The sequence below is a fragment of the Schistocerca gregaria genome, chromosome 1, assembly GCF_023897955.1.
Source record: "Schistocerca gregaria isolate iqSchGreg1 chromosome 1, iqSchGreg1.2, whole genome shotgun sequence".
NCBI lineage: Eukaryota > Metazoa > Arthropoda > Insecta > Orthoptera > Acrididae > Schistocerca > Schistocerca gregaria.
In genome coordinates, this window is record NC_064920.1 from 291,028,722 (window position 1) to 291,047,697 (window position 18,976).

An 18,976-nucleotide genomic window follows, 5' to 3' on the forward strand; every position below is an offset into this window, starting at 1 on the left:
CCTGTCTTGAAAATGGAAATTTGTGGTAGTTTGCAATAGTTTCGCTTTCAAAATTTATTTGACTTCTAAGTGGCTTCTGATAACACTTCTAATCAATATGCGTTCACTTACTGATTGGTGTGTAGTACAGTAAAAATGTCAACGTATACCTATGTAATCATAATACTGACAAGACTTTATCGATTGCAACGCTTTTGAATTTCAATAGAACATTTGTTCCTAGATCATGACCATATTGTATCTTAGAAAATGTTTTCACATTTGTGAAAACCTTAATTATCTGGAGTAATATTTAGAATTTCAGAAAAGGGACTGCAGCACATAAAAACTTAATGCTATTATGTAAAATGGAACAAGAAAATATATTAAAGTTGTATTATAGAGGCGAAAATTTGAAAAGTGTCCTAAGATGCAATACTCTCCCCTCTCTCATTACCAGAAAAAAAAAATGTTGCACTGAATTTTGAGAGTAGCTGCCCGTCTGTTTTTGGTCTTTCTAATAATCCACTACGGTTCTTCGATATGCTATTTTAACGTAAGTGCTATTATTCTAATTTGTTAGACGCTGTCTTCAGTTCCACCAATTTACTTTTGCCACTTCTTTTGCTTCAGCCATCTTACACAGTCATGTTTCTGTATAACACAAACATTTCACTTTGTCTACTTTATCTTCGTCAGTTTTTATTATTAGCAGGATGCTATCCTCACTTTCGTCTTGCTTGACTTACAGCAATCAGCATCCTGTGTTGAATATACCATCCATTTCATTTAACAGTTTTCTGGCTCTTTCTCATTTTTGAAGATCGTTACTGGCAATGTCGTCTGCTAATTTTATTGCTGATATTTGGGCACCTTGCACTTCGATTCCTCTTCTTTCATTTTTTAGTTGTTTCTCATGTATATAAGTGAAACAACTCTGACGCTAACTGAAAATCTCGCCTTTTACTCTCATTGACGTAAACTTGCTTTTCTTGATGTTCGGGAAAAAATGCAGAGACCTTGATAATATCGCTTATATCTTCCAGAAGAGCTCTGGAACAGCCAGGAGACATCCACACAGTGAATGTGTGAGTAATGGTGATATAAACGTTTCCAAGTTTGAAAATGCAATAGATTTTCATGGACGTTGCCCTTCCATGTCTTTTGTAAGTGATCTCTCTGGCACTGAGTAGACAGAGCCCGACCCCTCGCGGTAATCTGATACGCGTCTGTTCCGCCTACACGGTGAGGCTTCACCGCAGCGGGCAACACACACACACACACACACACACACACACACATACACCGGTTACGTGCCTCGCTGCGACTTTCTGGACTCTGAAACTACGTGCACAATCGAACACTCGACAACTAATCTCCCCCAGCTTTTTTTTTTTTTTCACACCGCATGTTTACTGACGAACGCTGATTAACGTGGGTAGCAAGCACGCTAGCTGAAACAGCAAGCTCTGTCAGCAGTTACCGGACACGGATCGCTTGACGAGGCAGCAGTGTTCGCTGAAGCCACTTCCGCGTGCCCAGCAGCACGCATTTCTTGCTGCATCATCGTTCCTACATCAAATCGGTCTTGCTGAATTAGATCTCTGTGGTCTTACTTCCTAAATTCTGCAGTTGCTTGTTATTGATCGTGTAATGAAACTGATCAGTGATACATTTTTTCTTTAACACACTTCCCGAAACATTCAAATAAATATACTGCCTGATCCGCTGACATTCTCTAAAGATCGCAGAATTTTGGTTTTTACTTGTGACAAAACAACAAGAAATAATTATTTCATTTATATTCAGTTACAAAAATGTCCAATAAGGAATTATTTCAGACTGAAAGTTAGAATCACTAAAAATTTGCATTAAACATACGAGTATGCCTATAACTTTCGAAAAGCCTTTCGAAATTATTATTATTCCTATAATTTTTATGGTTATTTGAAAATATTTATAACGTAAATAATCTATTTATTAATCACATGTGATTTTATCTTTGCATTTGTAGATCGATATAAAAAGCTATATATTTGTAAAGAGAGATAAGCATAGCATGTCTTCTTTGTCAAAATTTTTAGCGTGTGTAATATAGCAGTTCTAAGTTGGACGTTGTAAGTTGCTGTTTGAATAGGTTGTTGGTTGCCATTGTTTTTGAAGGCAGACATTTGTATGGAAAAGTTGGTAACTATTTATGTGATGCAGTGTGGTGTTGTAAATAAAAAACAGAAATTATATATACTGTCTCTACAATTATTCATTTGAAAGTTAAAACATGAACTGAAAGATTGGATCTCTTTCTTGAAACAGGAATCATATAAACAGACACTAAACAAATAAAAAGAACTTCGAGCAAACCACCATGAAGAGACGAGACAAATAACTTATGTTTCGTTCAAATAGTGCTATTTTGGAACATTACAATAATTCGCTTCTCACTTTACATTGTCTAATCGCATCCTTCAGAAACACCGGCTGACATCGGTCTTGGCAAATGAAGAGATTTCTACATCTACATGACTACTCTGCAATTCACATTTAAGTGCTTGGCAGAGGGTTCATCGAACCACAATCATACTATCTCTCTACTATTCCACTCCCGAACAGCGAGCGGGAAAAACGAACACCTAAACCTTTCTGTTCGAGCTCTGATTTCTCTTATTTTATTTTGATGATCATTCCTACCTATGTAGGTTGGGCTCAACAAAATCTTTTCGCCTTCGGAAGAGAAAGTTGGTGACTGAAATTTCGTAAAAAGCTCTCGCCGCGACGAAAAACGTCTATGCTGTAAAGACTTCCATCCCAACTCGTGTATCATATCTGCCACACTCTCTCCCCTATAACGTGATAATACAAAACGAGCTGCCCTTTTTTGCACCCTCTCGATGTCCTCCGTCAATCCCACCTGGTAAGGATCCCACACTGCGCAGCAATATTCTAACAGAGGACGAACGAGTGTAGTGTAAGCTGTCTCTTTAGTGGACTTGTTGCATCTTCTAAGTGTCCTGCCAATGAAATGCAACCTTTGGCTCGCCTTCCCGACAATATTATCTATGTGGTCCTTCCAACTGAAGTTGTTCGTAATTTTAACACCCAGGTACTTAGTTGAATTGACAGCCTTGAGAATTGTACTATTTATCGAGTAATCGAATTCCAACGGATTTCTTTTGGAACTCATGTGGATCATCTCACACTTTTCGTTATTTAGCGTCAACTGCCACCTGACACACCATACAGCAATCTTTTCTAAATCGCTTTGCAGCTGATACTGGTCTTCGGATGACCTTACTAGACGGTAAATTACAGCATCATCTGCGAACAGTCTAAGAGAACTGCTCAGATTGTCACCCAGGTCATTTATATAGATCAGGAACAGTAGAGGTCCCAGGACGCTTCCCTGGGGAACACCTGATATCACTTCAGTTTTACTCGATGATTTGCCGTCTATTACTACGAACTGCGACCTTCCTGACAGGAAATCACGAATCCAGTCGCACAACTGAGACGATACCCCATAGCTCCGCAGCTTGATTAGAAGTCGCTTGTGAGGAACGGTGTCAAAAGCTTTCCGGAAATCTAGAAATACGGAATCAACTTGAGAGCCCCTGTCGATAGCGGCCATTACTTCGTGCGAATATAGAGCTAGCTGCGTTGCACAAGAGCGATGTTTTCTGAAGCCATGCTGATTACGTGTCAATAGATCGTTCCCTTCGAGGTGATTCATAATGTTTGAATACAGTATATGCTCCAAAACCCTACTGCAAACCGACGTCAATGATATAGGTCTGTAGTTAAATGGATTACTCCTACTACCCTTCTTGAACACTGGTGCGACCTGCGCAATTTTCCAATCTGTAGGTACAGATCTATCGGTGAGCGAGCGGTTGTATATGAGTGCTAAGTAGGGAGCTATAGTATCAGCGTAATCTGAAAGGAATCTAATCGGTATACAATCTGGACCTGAAGACTTACCCGTATCAAGCGATTTGAGTTGCTTCGCATCCCTTAAGGTATCTACTTCTAAAAAACTCATGCTAGCAGATGTTCATGTTTCAAATTCTGGAATATTCCATTCGTCTTCCCTGGTGAAGGAATTTCGGAAAACTGCGTTCAATAACTCCGCTTTAGCGGCACAGTCGTCGATAACAGTACCATCGGCACTGCGCAGCGAAGGTATTGATTGGAGACCATCAATGTCATGGTCTGCACATCCGCTTGATACGAATATTTTTGATTTTCTTCTCTGGCATACCTAGAAAATTAGATTATTTAGCGGACGTTTCGTACCCTATTTCAGCACGTTATAATAACCAGGTACTGGTAGTAATTAAAGAGGAGTGGAAAGGCATCAGGACCTGATAAAATACGTGTAAGAGGTCTACGAACATTATGCGAAAGAACTTGCTCACCTTCTACCAACAGTATACCGCATACCGCTGGAGCAACGAAGATTCGTAGCGACTGGAAAGAAGCGCAGATCATTCCCGTTTTCAAAAAGGGTCGTAGGACAGATGCATATAATTATGAAGCAAAATATCTCTGTCATCAATCTGTTGTAGAATTATCGAGAATGTTTTATGCTCAAGAATTATGACGTTTTTGGAGAACGCAAATCTGTTCTATACAAATCGACATAGGTTCCGCAAACAGAGATCTTGCAAAATTCAGCTCGCTTTGATTGTATATGAGATCCGTAGCGTTGTAGACTACGGCTCTCAGGGTGATATCATGTTCCTTGAGTTCAGGAAGGTATTTGATACCGACCCGAACTGCGGTTTAGTGAAAAAAATTAAAAAAAGAATGAGTTTGCCGAGTATCGAACCAGATTTGATGACGTGGTTGTATGTAAGAAAGTAGCAACGCAAAAAGACAGTATCGATTTGCAGAATGACCTGCAGATGATTGATGAATGACACAGGCTTTGCAGTTGACTCTGAACGTAAATAAATGTAACATACCACTCATACATACGGAAAGAAATCTACTACTTCACAACTACACTGTCGATGACAAATTGCTGCAAACAGTATGTACCGTAAAATATCTATGAGTAACTATCCACAGCGACCGTAAGTGGAATGACCACATGAAATAAATAGTAGGAAAAGCGGATGCCAGACTGAGATTCATAGGACGAATCATAAGGAAATGTAACTCATACATGGAGGAAGTGGTTTACAAGGCACTTATTCGACTGATTCTTGAGTACCGTTCACCTATGTGGGTGGGGTCCTTACCAGCCAGGACTGACAGAAGAAACAGGGAAGATCCAACGAAGAGAGGCGCCTTTCGTAAAGGGATGTTAAGTCGGCACTAGAGCGTTACAGAGATGATCACGAAACTCAATTGGCAGACGCTGCAGGAGAGCCATCGTGCATGACAGTGAGGTTTTCTGTCGAGATTGCGAGAGAGCACTTTCTGGGAAGAGTCGGACTACATATTACTTTCTCCTGCCGGGAAAATTCGAGAAACTGGAGCTAATACAAAGGCTTACGAGAGCATCATTCTTCCCACGCGTTTCGCGCTGAAGGTGGATCGGTTAGTGGTACCGGAAGTACCCTCTGCCACACACTGTTAGGTGGCTTGCGGAGTATGATGTAGATAGGTGTAAAAGAGCATCTAGTAGCGCGTACATACTTGTATACAAGCAAGAATTCGACATTTTGAACAATTTCTCTATCAGTTTTATAAGTTGATGGCAGTGTAAAAATATGTCTGTGAGCTAGCCATTACAAGCAGAAAATCTGGTACTGTCAAAATTATTTCAATAGTTGCTCAGATAGTGGAATTTTTGAATATATGACTGCAGTACACTTTCCTTCTTTTAGAGAGAGGATACAACCTGCAAACATTCTCCAACTTTTTTGATATATCCTGCATGTATTAGAAAATTCATGATGCATCAGATTACACAAACAATACGCGGGAAATAAAAATGAATTCATGGGGAAAGAACCTTATATGTTTAGGTATTAATTTTTGGAAGCAATGTCTGAGAGTGTACATCTGCAACAAAACTTTTTTAACGATTATGGGAAAACAAGAAAAGAAGATAGTCGGTGCGTTTCAGATGTGGTGTTCCAGGAGGATGCTGTAATTAAATGGACTGATAAGAAATGAGGAGGTTCTCCGCAGAATCCGCGAGTAGGAGAACAGATAGAAAACATTGCCTAGATAAGTACAGGGTGGCAGGGGGAGTGTAACGGCCTCATTGTGTAGATTCCATTGTACCAGAGGGAGCCAGGAAGGGAAAAGAATGTAGGGAAGACAGAAATTAGTATACGTTCAAGAGATACCTAAGAATGTTGGGTGTATGTGCTACTCTAATGCGAAGAGATTGGCACAGAAGTTGTGGTAGGTTGTGTCAGTCATCTGACCGGGTGACAGTTTTCGAGTCGTCAAGGATCCAACCGACATCATCTATTTTCCAGTGTAGGGGGGGGGGGGAGGGGGGGAGGGGGGGGGAGGGGCGCTGTAGCCGACGCCTTCCTATTAACAAAGGCAGTCGCGGCGGTCGTCTGCTGACAAAGCCCATTAATGTCAAATTTCCCCGCTCTGTCCTGACGGATACGCTCGTCGTACGACCCTCATTAATTTCAGCGGTTATTTCATTCAGTGTTGCATGTCTGCTAGCACTGACAACTCTATGCAAACCGCATTGCTCTCGGTCCTTACGAAAAGACCGCCGGCTACTGCGTTGTCCGTGTTGAGAGGTAATACCTGAAATTTGGTGTTCGCTGCACACTCTTAACACTGTGGATCTCGGAATACTGAATTCCCTAACATTCTCCCAAATGGAATGTGCCATGCATGCAGCTACAACTACATTTTCTCGTTCAAAGTCTGTTAATTCCCGTCGTGCGGCCACAACCACGTTGGAACCCCTTTTCACATGAATCATCTGAGTACATACAAATGACAGCCGCGCGGAGTGGCCACACGGTTTGAGGCACCATGTCACTGATTGCGTGGCCCCTCACGCCGGAGGCTCGAGGCTTCCCTCGGGCTGAATGTGTGTTTTGTTCTTAGTATAAGTTAATTTAATTAGTGTGTAAGTCTAGGGACCGATGACCTCAACAGTTTGGTCCCTTTGGAATTCACACACATTTGAACAAATGACAACTCGCCAATGCACTGCCCTTTTATACCTTGTGCACGCGACACTACCGCCATCTGTAAATGTGCATATCGCTATCCCGTACGTTTTGCCACCTCAGTGAGTATGTCTCAGTTCTGCTGCCATAGGCGCATGATACAAAGTATGAAGTGTGTGTGTGTGTGTGTGTGTGTGTGTGTGTGTGTGTGTGTGTAGCGGGTGGCCTATGTGAAGAAGATCAGTAATAATAGTAATGAACTTTTAAAAACATTTAGTTTCTTGACCGAAACGAAATTGAACTCTTTTGTTTTCACTCCTCAGACAATTAGCTTTTAGCCCTTCGGTAGAAATTAGCCTCAGGTGCACAGAAACAGGCAAAGTCAGAAGCGCTGATGTCACCAGTTTGCAGAAATTGCGTCATTTCTTCAGAACTGCAGCGTCACGAGGAACTGTGGCTCGGCGTGTTTCCGTAATGGAACAACTTGTCGTTTTGTTGTCAGTTCCGCCTCGATTTTCACGGAACTTCACTCAAACGCTTCAGGCATCAGATTTTAAATGTTTAGTGTGGTATGAAAGAAGTTACAGGCGGCAAAAATGTAAAAACGAGGAAAACTGGATAAAAGTGTTTCTGCTAATCCTTTCAGGGGCTCTGCTACCGACATTGGTATGCCGTAGTAAACGGTACCCTTTACGTATCGCTGCTTCTCTGGAACTTTCGAACATGAGCGCGTCATTTTCCGGCGGTAGGATTGTCTTGCTGTTACGATCATCACTGCTCAAGCGTTACCTGTCACGAGAGGAGGGACAGAGTCATTATTATATTTTAGTGAGGAACGGTCGCGTGTGGTTGCGTCACATCAAAGTTTCTAGAACAGTTTGTTCAAGTGATGAATTATGAGCATGAAATTATTACGTCGAATGGTACGGCAATGGTGCGTAATGATACGGTTTATTCGCGGAAGGTGAGCGTAGTTACCTATGAAGTGAGTGGACGAAACAGTACCACCGTCTTTAGTGGCTTCCGCTGATAGAGCATATTATATGAGCAGGCCGCCAAGGAGAGTTACAGAGCGAAAGATGCAACTGGAAAAGCAATACAGCGATCCCAACCTCAGCGTGGAAGTGGAATACTTTTAATTGTTAATACGAGCATGATTATGTCTAGACATTATTAGGGAGTGTGTTACTTGCAGAGAGTAAACTGGCGAAGTAAAATGATCTGTAGTGTTATCCTTTCAAAGTAACATTTCCCTACATAAAATATTGAGGAATTTTAATACTCATAAAGCAAAGAGAAACTCAGTTGGGAAATAAATATGTAGACATGAAGAATAAAGATGTAGAATGTTATTAACTTACGTTTTCACATTACAAATTTGGAGGCCTTAGGGTTCACCACGCCATCGTAAAACTAGACCAACAGGAGCTCGCGTAAAGAGGCTTCTAAACGATCATTCTTCTTGTGCTCTATTCGCGAGTAAAACGCGGAGAAGTGTGCAGTAACAAATACACTCTGTCGCGTACTTTATAATGAACTGCACAATATACTTGCAAATTTTATCAAACCCTATACACCACACTAGCGACACCAAAAGTGTATTGCTGTCCTTTGAAGAGAAAGCGTACTTAAAAATTACTTGTAGAAGTGTGTTTGCCACTGGCTCTAAACACATTATCTCTTGATGTGCAGGACTTGTGAACATCACCTACAAGCGAAAAATTACCCTCGAATGGCGCCGACACAATTCACCAAAACGTCATGTGAAATAGGCTAAGTATGCTTGTCAGTCTCTGTTATTAGTACTATTTACCTAAGGAAACCGAGGCTAGCCTTCCGAGGACAGGACCTCCAGTGCAAGGACAGCGTCACGGCCCGCACAGGCGTCTCTACTGACCAGCAGCAAGTGGCCCACGGCTACCGTTGACGACGTAATTGGAGGCTACCCAGCCGGGCAATAGCCACTAGGAGCACCGTGACTCACTGGTTCTTTATGCTCCTTTACTGCCTCTGGAATCTGTCCCAGAGACCTATCACCGGATTCTTCATGAAACTTTCTTGTATAAAACCTTATCTCACGAAAGAATTATAGAAGATGAAGCATTCACTACTGAATTTGGAGCTTCAGGATTCGCAGCCCGAAAAAAATTTAAATCAACCCAGTGCCAAAGTAATGGTTTTCAAGTATTTAACAAAACGGCCGGTTCTTTGAGGAATAATACATGGTTTTCCGAAAGGTACAACTTTGATCACGTGTATTTCGTGAATGGGGATAGGTAGAAGACCGGCCGATGTGGCCGAGCGGTTCTAGGCGCTACAGTATGGAACCGCGCGACCGCTACGATCGCAGGTTCAAATCCTGCCTCGGGCATCGATGTGTGTGATGTCCTTAGGTTAGTTAGGTTTAAGTAGTTCTAAGTTCTAGGGGACTGATGGCTTCAGAAGTTTAGTCCCATAGTGCTCAGAGCCATTTGAGCCATTTGATAGGTAGAAGGGTGCGGTTTGTGGTGTACTGTTCATACACACCTTAAGTTTTAGTAGCAGTTTAACTCTGCATATTTAAGCAATACGAGGGGCCTTTGAAAAGTCCGTGCAAAAATAAAAACTACTTACGTGTTTGGGGTAAACCTTTTTTATTTTTCGACATAGTCTCCTTGTAGAGTTATACACTTTGTCCAACGCTGTTCTAATTTCTTGATCCCTTCCGCATAATAGGAACTGTCCAAGTCTGCAAAATAACTAATAGTTGCTGCAATCACCTCCTCGTTTGAATAAAATCTTTGTACCGCCAGCCATTTCTTCAGATTAGGGGAACAAATAATAGTCCGAGGGGGCCACCAAGTCTGGAGAATAGGGGGGAATGTGAAACGAGTTGGAATCCTATTTCCATTAATTTTGCGACCAAAACTGCTGAGGTGTGTGCTGGTGCATTGTCGTGATGGAAAGGGACTTTTTTGCGGTGCAATTGCCGGCGTTTTTCTTGCAGCTCGGTTTTAAAACGGTCCAATAACGGTGAGTAATATGCACCTGTAATAGTTTTACCCTTTTCCAGATAGTCGATGAAGATTATCCCTTGCGAATCCCAATAACCATAACCTTTGCGGCCGAAGGAATGGTCTTCGCCTTTTTTGATGAAAATTCTTCTTTGTTTGGTCTCAGGAATATAGTAATTTATCCGTGTTTCATCCACAGTGACGAAACGACGCTGCGGATTCTTCCTGAACAGCTGCAAACCGTGCTTGCAACGTCACACGATTCCGTTTTTGATCAAGCGTGAGCAATAGCGGAACCCATCTTGCGGATGGCTTTCTCATGTCCAAATGTTTATGCAAAATATTACATACCCGTTCATTCGAGATGCCCATAGCACTAGCAGTCTCACGCACCTTAACTCTTCTGTCATCCATCACCATATCATGAATTTTATCACTGATTTCTGGAGTCGTTACATCCACAGGCCGTCCAGAACGTTCAGCATCACTTGTGCCCATATGGCCACTCCGGAAATTTGTAAACCACTTATAAACTGTTCTGATCGAAGGTGCAGTCACCGTAATGTTTATCAAGCTTCTCTTCAGTCTTCTGAGGGCGTTTTGCCTTTCATAAAGTAATGTTAAATTGCCCACGAAACTCTTTTTCGTCCATTTTTTGACAATCACTCGACTTCCTTGATTCACACAAATGTCGAACACAAAGAAATAGATAAATGTGGCTGAAAATTGGTGCGTGTTCTTTCCAAAGATGCTACTAACTTAACATGATACGCGCTAGTGGTGCCATCTCTCGGACTTTGCACAGACTTTTCAAACGCCCCACTTATTCCAGTTCCTCACCCGTCCCCATTAACGTATGTAACTGCTGCTCTTATGCGAGCTCGCGGTTCATCCAGGTCCCGCACCGGGATCTGTAGACAACATCCTTCGCGAAGTCCCAAAGATAAAAACCTAGTGTGCTTAGGTCGACAGATCTTGGAAGACAGGAAGTAGGTCTTCCTCTGCCAATCCAGCGGCTTGGAAATGTGTTGTCCAAAGCCTTCCTAACTGAAGGCCAAGTGAGAAGGAGCTCCTTCCTGCTGGATCGTGACGTCAGGTCGCTTTTCTTAGAGTCGTGGAAATGCAAATCGTGGCAACATGTCCAGATAAACAGTCGAGGCTACTGACGCCACCACACGGACATGAAGCACATCTGTGGTGTATTAATAATGACTCTTGTTGTCACTATTAAGCTTAGAATTTTGTTTTTCCATAAAGATTTGTTCATTTTGTTTCTGTAAAAATTCCCGGAGGAAAGTAATAGGCCTACTGTAAATGTGTTTCGAAAGGAACTACGGCTTCGTAAGTGTGAGCTTGTTTCTGATTACATGTGGCAACATTCTGTATCAACGCAGTTTGCAACGGATACATAAATATTGAAAGAATTTCTGCCTTTGTTGGGAAACATAGGACGGCATTTTCTGTTATTCAGATTATATATATATATATATATATATATATATATATATATATATATATATATATATATATATGCGAAATATACGATATTGTTATCTGAAACATGACACAGACTCCCCCGAGTAACCCTTCTCTACAGATGCCCAACGGGGTTTCACGGAACAATATGACCTTCCTTTCTAACATTTCCCGGAGCATCGCTATTAAGCCATGTATCGCATGGGCCATAATCTACCTCTACATCTACATGGATACTCTCCTAATCACATTTAAGTACCTGGCAGAGGGTTCATAGAACCACCTTCTCAATTCTCTATTATTCCAATCTCGTATAGCGCGAGGAAAGAATGAACGCCTATATCTTTCCGTACAAGCTCTGATTTCACTTATTTTAGCGTGGTGGTCGTTCCTCCCTATGTAGGTCGGTGTCAACAAAATATTTTCGCATTCGGAGGAGAAAGTTGGTGATTGAAATTACGTGAGAAAATTCCTTCGCAACGAAAACCGCCTTTCTTTTAATGATGTCCAGTCCAAATCCTGCATCATTTGTGTGACACTCTCTCCCATATTTCGCGATAATACAAAACATGCTGCCTTTCTTTGAACTTTTTCGATGTACTCCGTCAGTCCTATCTGGTAAGGATCCCACACCGCGCAGCAGTAATCTAATATAGGACGGACAAGCGTAGTGTAGCCAGTCTTCTTAGTAGATCTGTTACATTTTCTAAGTGTCCTGCCATTAAAACGCAGTCTTTGGTTAGCCTTCCCCACGACATTTTCTATGTGTTCCTTCCAATTTAAGTTGTTCGTAATTGTAATACCTGGGTATTTAGTTGAATTTACGGCTTTTAGATTAGACTGATTTATCGCGTAACCGAAGTTTAACGAGTTCCTTCTAGCACTCATGTGGAAGACCTCACACTTTTCGTTATTTATTGTCAACTGCCACATTTCACATCTTTCAGATATCTTTTCTAAATCGTTTTGCAGTCTGTTTTGATCTTCTAATGACTTTATTAGTCGATAAACGACAGCGTCATCTGCAAACAACCGAAGACAGCTGTTCAGATTTTTCCCCAAATCGTTTATATAGATAAGGAATCTCGGGGAACGCAGGAATCACTTCTGTTATACTCTATGACTTCCCGTCAGTTACTACGAACTGTGACCTCTCTGACAGGAAATCACAAATCCACTCACGTAACTGAGACGATATTCCATAAGCACGCAATTTCACTACGAGCTGCTTATGTGGTACAGTGTCAAAAGCCTTCCGGAAATCCAGAAATACGGAATCGAACAGAAATCCCTTGTCAATAGCACTCAGCACTTCATGTGAATAAAGAGCTAGTTGTGTTTCACAGGAACGATGTGTTCTAAAACCATGTTAACTCTGTCAACAGACCGTTTTCTTCGAGGTAATACATAATGTTCGAACACAATATATGCTCCAAAATCCTGCTGCATATCGACATTAATGATATGGGCCTGTAATTTAGTGGATTGCTCCTACTGCCTTTCTTGAATATTGGTGTGACCTGTGCAACTTTCCAATCTTTGGGTACGGATCTTTCGTCGAGCGAACGGTTGTATATGATTGTTAAGTATGGAGCTAATGCATCAGAATACTCCGAAAGGAACCTAATTGGTATACAGTCAGGACCAGAACACTTGCTTTTATTAAGTGTTTTAAGTTGCTTCACTACTCCGATGATATTTATTTCTGCGTTACTCATGTTGGCAGCTGTTCTCGATTCGATTTCTGGAATACTTACTTCGTCCTCATTTGTGAAGGCATTTCGGAAGGCTGTGTTTAGTAACTCTGCTTTTGCAGCACTGTCTTCGATACTATCTCCACTGCTATCGTACAGAGAAGGCATTGTTTGTTTCTTGCCGCTAACGTACTTCACATACGACCAGAATCTCTTTCGATTATCTGCCAGGTTTCGAGACAAAGTTTTGTTGTGGAAAGTGTTATAAGCATCTCGTATTGAAGTCCGCGCTAAATTTCGAGCTTCTGTAAAGATACCCAATCTTGTGGATTTTGCGTGTGTTTAAAATTTGGCATGTTTGTTTCTTTGTTTTTGCAACAGTGTTCTAACCCGTTTTGTGTACCAAGGAGGATCAGCTCCGTCGTTTGTTAATTTATTTGGTATAAATCTCTCAATTGCTGCCAATACTATTTCTTTGCATTTAAGCCACATCTGGTCTACACTTGTATTATTAATTTGGGATGAGTAGAGATTGTCCCTGAAGAAGACGTCAAGTGAATTTTTATTTGCTTTTTTGAATCGGTATATTTTTCGCTTATTTTATATTCAATCTCGCTAAGACGGCCTTCCAATTGTGAATAAAGTGGCCTTAAAGTTTTCGACATTTGGTACAAGAGTAATTGTGTGCTGTAAGATAAAAAAAATAAAAGACAAAAAAGACGTACCACGAAAGAATTATCCGAATGGAATGGTAATTGGTAGATATGACTTACATGTACAGAAGAACAAATGACTACGATTTCAGAAAAAAATTGTTTAATGTGTTCAATAGAAAGAGCTTCACAAAATGAACAAGTCAATAGCGCGCTGGTTCACCTATGGCCCTCATGTAAACAGTTATTCGGCTTGGCATTGATTTACAAAGTTGTTCGATATCCTCCTGAGAGATATCGTTCCAAATTGTGTCCAATTGGGGCGTTAGACCGTCAAAATTTCGAGATGGTTATAGGGACATTCCTACAATGCTGCAATCGTTACCAGCTGGTCGAGGTACGGTTGGCAAGCACGAAGACAATCAGAAGAAACTCTCATCGAGTGCGGGCAGGCACTACTTTCTTGAAATATAAGCCGAGGATGGCTTTCAAAAAAGGGCATCAAAACGGGACGTAGATTATAGTCGAAGTATAGCTTTGCTGTATGGATTCCACGGATGAAAAGCAAGGGAATATCAGTAACTGAAGTAGACTTGTCTTCAGTGATGAGTAGTGTGCCGGCCGCGGTGGCCGAGCGCTTCAGTGCGGAACTGCGCGACTTCTACGGTCGTAGGTTCGAATCCTGCCTCGGGCATGGGTGTGTGTGATCTCCTTGGGTTAGTTAGGTTTAAGTAGCTATAAGTTCTAGGGGACTGATGACCTCAGATGTTAAGTCCCATAGTACTCAGAGCCATTTGAACCATTTTGAGTCGTGCTTCGAAGTGAGCCGATGACCAGCGAAGACGTTTCTGGAGACGTCTCAGTCAGCGTTTGGATACCAAACAAACTGTCGCCCTCTATACAGCCCGACAACCAGGAATGATGGTCTGGAGAGAGATTTCTTTTCATAACAGGACCTCATAGCTTGTTATCCGCGACTCTGTTAGAGCAGAGCGGTACGTCGACGACATTCGAGGCCCCGTTTTATTGCCCTTCATGGCAAGCCACCCTCGGCCTATATTTCAGCAAGATAATGCCCGCCCGCCCGCCCACGGTGAGAGAGTCTGTTGTTTGTCATTGTTGTTTCCAGACATTATCTTCGTCAGCAAAGTTATCGGATCTTTCGACAGTTGACAACGTTTGAACGTTTGGAGCATTATACTCAGGGACCTCAGACATCTCGGAATTTTGACCATCTGACGCGTCGGTTGGGCTGAATTTGGCACTATATCCCTGAGGTGGACATCAAAAAACTCTATCAGTCAATGCCAAGCTGAATAACTGCTTGCACAAGAGCCAAGTGTTCAGCTGAATTTGACACTATATCCTTGAGGTGGACATCAAACAACTCTATCAATGAATGCCAAGCTGAATAAATGCTTGCACAAGGACCAAGTGTTGGGCTGAATTTGGCACTATATCCCTGAGGTGGACATCAGAGAACTCTATCAACCAGTGCCAAGCTGAATAAGTGCTTGCACAAAGGCCAAGTGTGGACCAACGCGTTTTTGATTTGCACAGTTTGTGAAGCTCTTTCTCTTGAGTAAATAATTCAGTTTTTCTGGAATTTTAATCATTTGTTTAGCTGTACTTGTACATTACATCTACCGATTTCCATCCCATTCCGACAATTCCTTCGCGGTGCGTTGTCTTTTTGGTCTTAGAGTGTATTTACATCCGAGGCTGCAGCGCCAGCGAACATGCTCGGATGCCCGTAAAGGTGGGACGTCTGACTGTTAACTGTGCGCACGTGCTGACGTGCTCCGCTGCGCTGTGTGCAGGATCGCAGGTCCTCGCGTGGTGAGGGTACGCCAGGCGGCGCCCAGCGGCGGTGGCGCAGGGGGCGTGCCGTGTTGCGGCTGCTGCCGCTGCTGTAGCTGCCTGCACTTCGCCTTCCTCTCCACCACAGCCGGCAAGATCAAGGTCGCCGAGGCCGTAAGTACTCATACCCTTTCATTATGTATTCGAGCTTTATCAGCATCATAAAATTTGATTTTGATTATTGGATAAATTAAAAACTCGTATTGCAAACCCGCCAGGAGCCGCTGACGAAATACATCATTACAAACTATCGGTTTCGATCATTTGATCATCTTCAGATGTCATAAAACTACACTGCCTGATAAAAGTGAAGCACCCAGAAGACACTGCCGGATGTCAATGTAACTTCCTAAACGTACTCGTACATTCCACTGGCAGTTATGTAAGATTAGAGTTGCAATTCTCTGTGACTGGTACAATGGCACCAGAATGTAATAGTGATAATTAACCGAAACCCTCAGCTGCCGACAGGTGTTGTTGAGATACTTAATGGGCAGAGCCAAAAGTGTGTGCCCCGACCGGAACTCGAACCCGGGATCTCCTGCTTACATGGCAGATGCTCTATCCATCGCGCTATTCATCTGTGTCCTCGGTGGCTCAGATGGATAGAGCGTCTGCCATGCAAGCAGGAGATCCCTGGTTCGACTCCCGGTCGGGGCACACATTTTCGGCAGTCCCCATTGAGGTATATCAACAACACCTATTGGCAGCTGAGGGTTTCGATTAATTATCATTTATTCTAGAGAAGCTACAAGGCCATCGATGGTATCTGTTCTTTCGAGAACAATTACTATCTTCATATATAGAATGCAACAGTGTTTTTCGTGTTTAATGTTGTTATCACTCATGGTAGAATATATAAATGGCATTAATAGTGTCAGGTGTTGGTTGATCACTGTAAAGTAATGCTGAGATGCCAGATAATCCGGTGACGCAGCATTATCAGTGCCTGACAAAGTTTCAGAAGAGCTCATTGTTGGTTTTCATTTGGCTGGCTGGTCAAGTCGTGCAATATCCAGAATTGTGTGGCATTGGGATGGGACAGTGGTCCGATGTTGTACTGCAATGGAACTTGACGCCATGCATATTTATCAATGTTCCATTCTACGACGTCTGGCCACCACATCTACATGCCCATGATTACTCTCTAATTTGCAATTAACTGTCTGACAGAGGGTTCATCGAAACACTTTCAAGCTATTTGTCTCCAGTTCCACTCTTGAAAATGGCATGCGGGAAAATCGTGCACTTAAATTTTTCTGTGCAAGCTCTGACTTCTCATATTTTATGATGATGGTTGTTACTCCCTGGGTAGGTGGGCACCAACTGAATGTTTCCGCAATCAAGAGAAGATGTTGCTGTGAGGAAAAATGCCTTTTTTATAATGGTTGCCACCGCAATTCACGTATCATGTCCGTGACATTTTCTGCTTCTATTTCGCGATAGTACAGAATCAGTTGCTCCACTTTAAACTTGATTTTGCACTCGGGAGGATGACAGTTAAACCCCCTGGGCCGTCCTCATTCAGGTTTTCTGTGATTTACCAAAAATCACTTTAGGTATTTGCCAGGGTGGTTTCTCCGAAAGGACACAGCCGATTTCCTTCCCCATCCTTCCCTAATCCAAGCTCATACTCCATCTCTAATGATCTAGTTGTTCAAAAATGGCTCTGAGCACTATGGGACTTAACATCTAACCTAGTTGTCGACGGGACGTTAAACACTTATCTCCTCCTCCTTCACTAAACTTTTTCGATGTTCTCCGTCCGTCCTGTCTGATCACACACTGCACATCAATACTCCAGAAGACGGCGGACAAGCATGGTGTAAGCAGTGTATTTAGTAGACTTTTTGAATGTTCTGTTTTAGCGATAGACCGCAGTCCTTTTCGTTTGCTTTTCCCACAGAATCATCTGTGTCATCGTTCCAATTTAAGTTGTTCGTAATTCTAATATGGTACCACGCTGTGGTCGACGTCGGAGACAAAGTCGTATTGCATCAATAATCTTCCCATCATTCACGTACTGCTTCCCGCTGTGTGGATCCTTCGTTGGGCCAAGCAGATGTGAAGCGGGAGGTGCCAGATCCGGGATGTAGTGTGGAGAGGAAGAACGGTCAAATAAAATTTTGTGAGCTCCTCTTCAGTTTATAGATTTATGTGAAGCCTTGCATTGTCATGAAGAAGGAGAAATTCGTTTGCAGATTTGTGGCGACGAACACGCTACAGTCGTTTCTTCAGTTCCCGGAGAGTAGCGCAGTGCACTTCTGAGTTGATCGTTGCACCATGAGGAAGGACATCAAACGGAACAACCTCTTCATAGTCCCAGAAGACCGTCGCCGCGGCTGTACTAGCGGAGGATGCGGTTGTGTAAATTTTTCATCGGAGGAGAATTGGTGTGGCGCCACTCCCTGGTCACTCGTTTTGTTTCCTGTTCGAAGTTATGAACCCATAGTCCATCACCTATGACGATGTTCGACAAAAAAGGAGCCTCGTAACGAACAAGCAAATCCGCACAGACGGTCCTTGGTTGCTCTTTATGGTGTTCTATTATCTTGAGCGGAACCCAGCGGGCATATACCTTTGAGTACCCAACTCAAATGTGTCAGCACTACCAACAGAGATGTCCAGTTGAGCATCGGGGTGCTTGATTGTGATTTGTCGATCACCTCAAATGAGTGTCATCACTAGAATTTTAAACTAGGTACCTAAAATAGGTTCTGTCACTTACAAATATAGTTTATAAAAATCAGAGAATACTTGATCAAAATCTGACATTTTATTGTCTAGAAAGATAAACAGATTATCAAAAATGCACATTATATTATTTTCCATGTCCATAATTACAGTCACAGTAAATAACTAACACGTTCTCCAGATTTTCCGTTGAGAAATTGCATCTCTTGTCTGCTAATAGCATCTTATGTGTCGAAAATAAGCGTTCCAAGTCAACAGGTCACCGGAACAAATTTAAATGACGGTATTAAGGGCAATGAGACCGCACACTCATGTTCTGTTGATTTACTTGCTAAGATGTCAGCCGCTATGCAGAGGGTGGTCAATCCCGGGTTTCTTTTGTAGCAATGTCGTAAGTTTGTCACCTACTTTCGTACCAGTAGGACCTCTTCTATGAATGGCAGTTACCATGCTCATTGTATTTTCATATAAAGTATCTAAACAGTTCTTTCTCAGTGTGGATTCTGTTTGAATGCTGTGGTGACAGTATT

At 42.3% G+C, this 18,976-nt stretch overlaps 1 protein-coding gene and 1 long non-coding RNA gene across 2 annotated transcripts in view; one reads left to right on the plus strand and one right to left on the minus strand.

Moving 5' to 3' along the window:
- LOC126341482 (uncharacterized) overlaps positions 1-8,979 on the minus strand; it is a 159,672-nt gene extending 150,693 nt beyond the window's left edge. Inside the window, exon 1 of the long non-coding RNA XR_007565153.1 lies at positions 8,890-8,979. This is a non-coding gene — a long non-coding RNA (uncharacterized LOC126341482). The remainder of the gene's footprint in view (positions 1-8,889) is intronic.
- Positions 1-18,976, plus strand: part of LOC126341450 (protein singles bar) — a 168,943-nt gene that overhangs the window by 39,311 nt on the left and 110,656 nt on the right. The window contains exon 2 of the mRNA XM_050001775.1: positions 15,713-15,866. Coding sequence (XP_049857732.1) covers positions 15,713-15,866 — 154 coding nt within the window. The remainder of the gene's footprint in view (positions 1-15,712; positions 15,867-18,976) is intronic.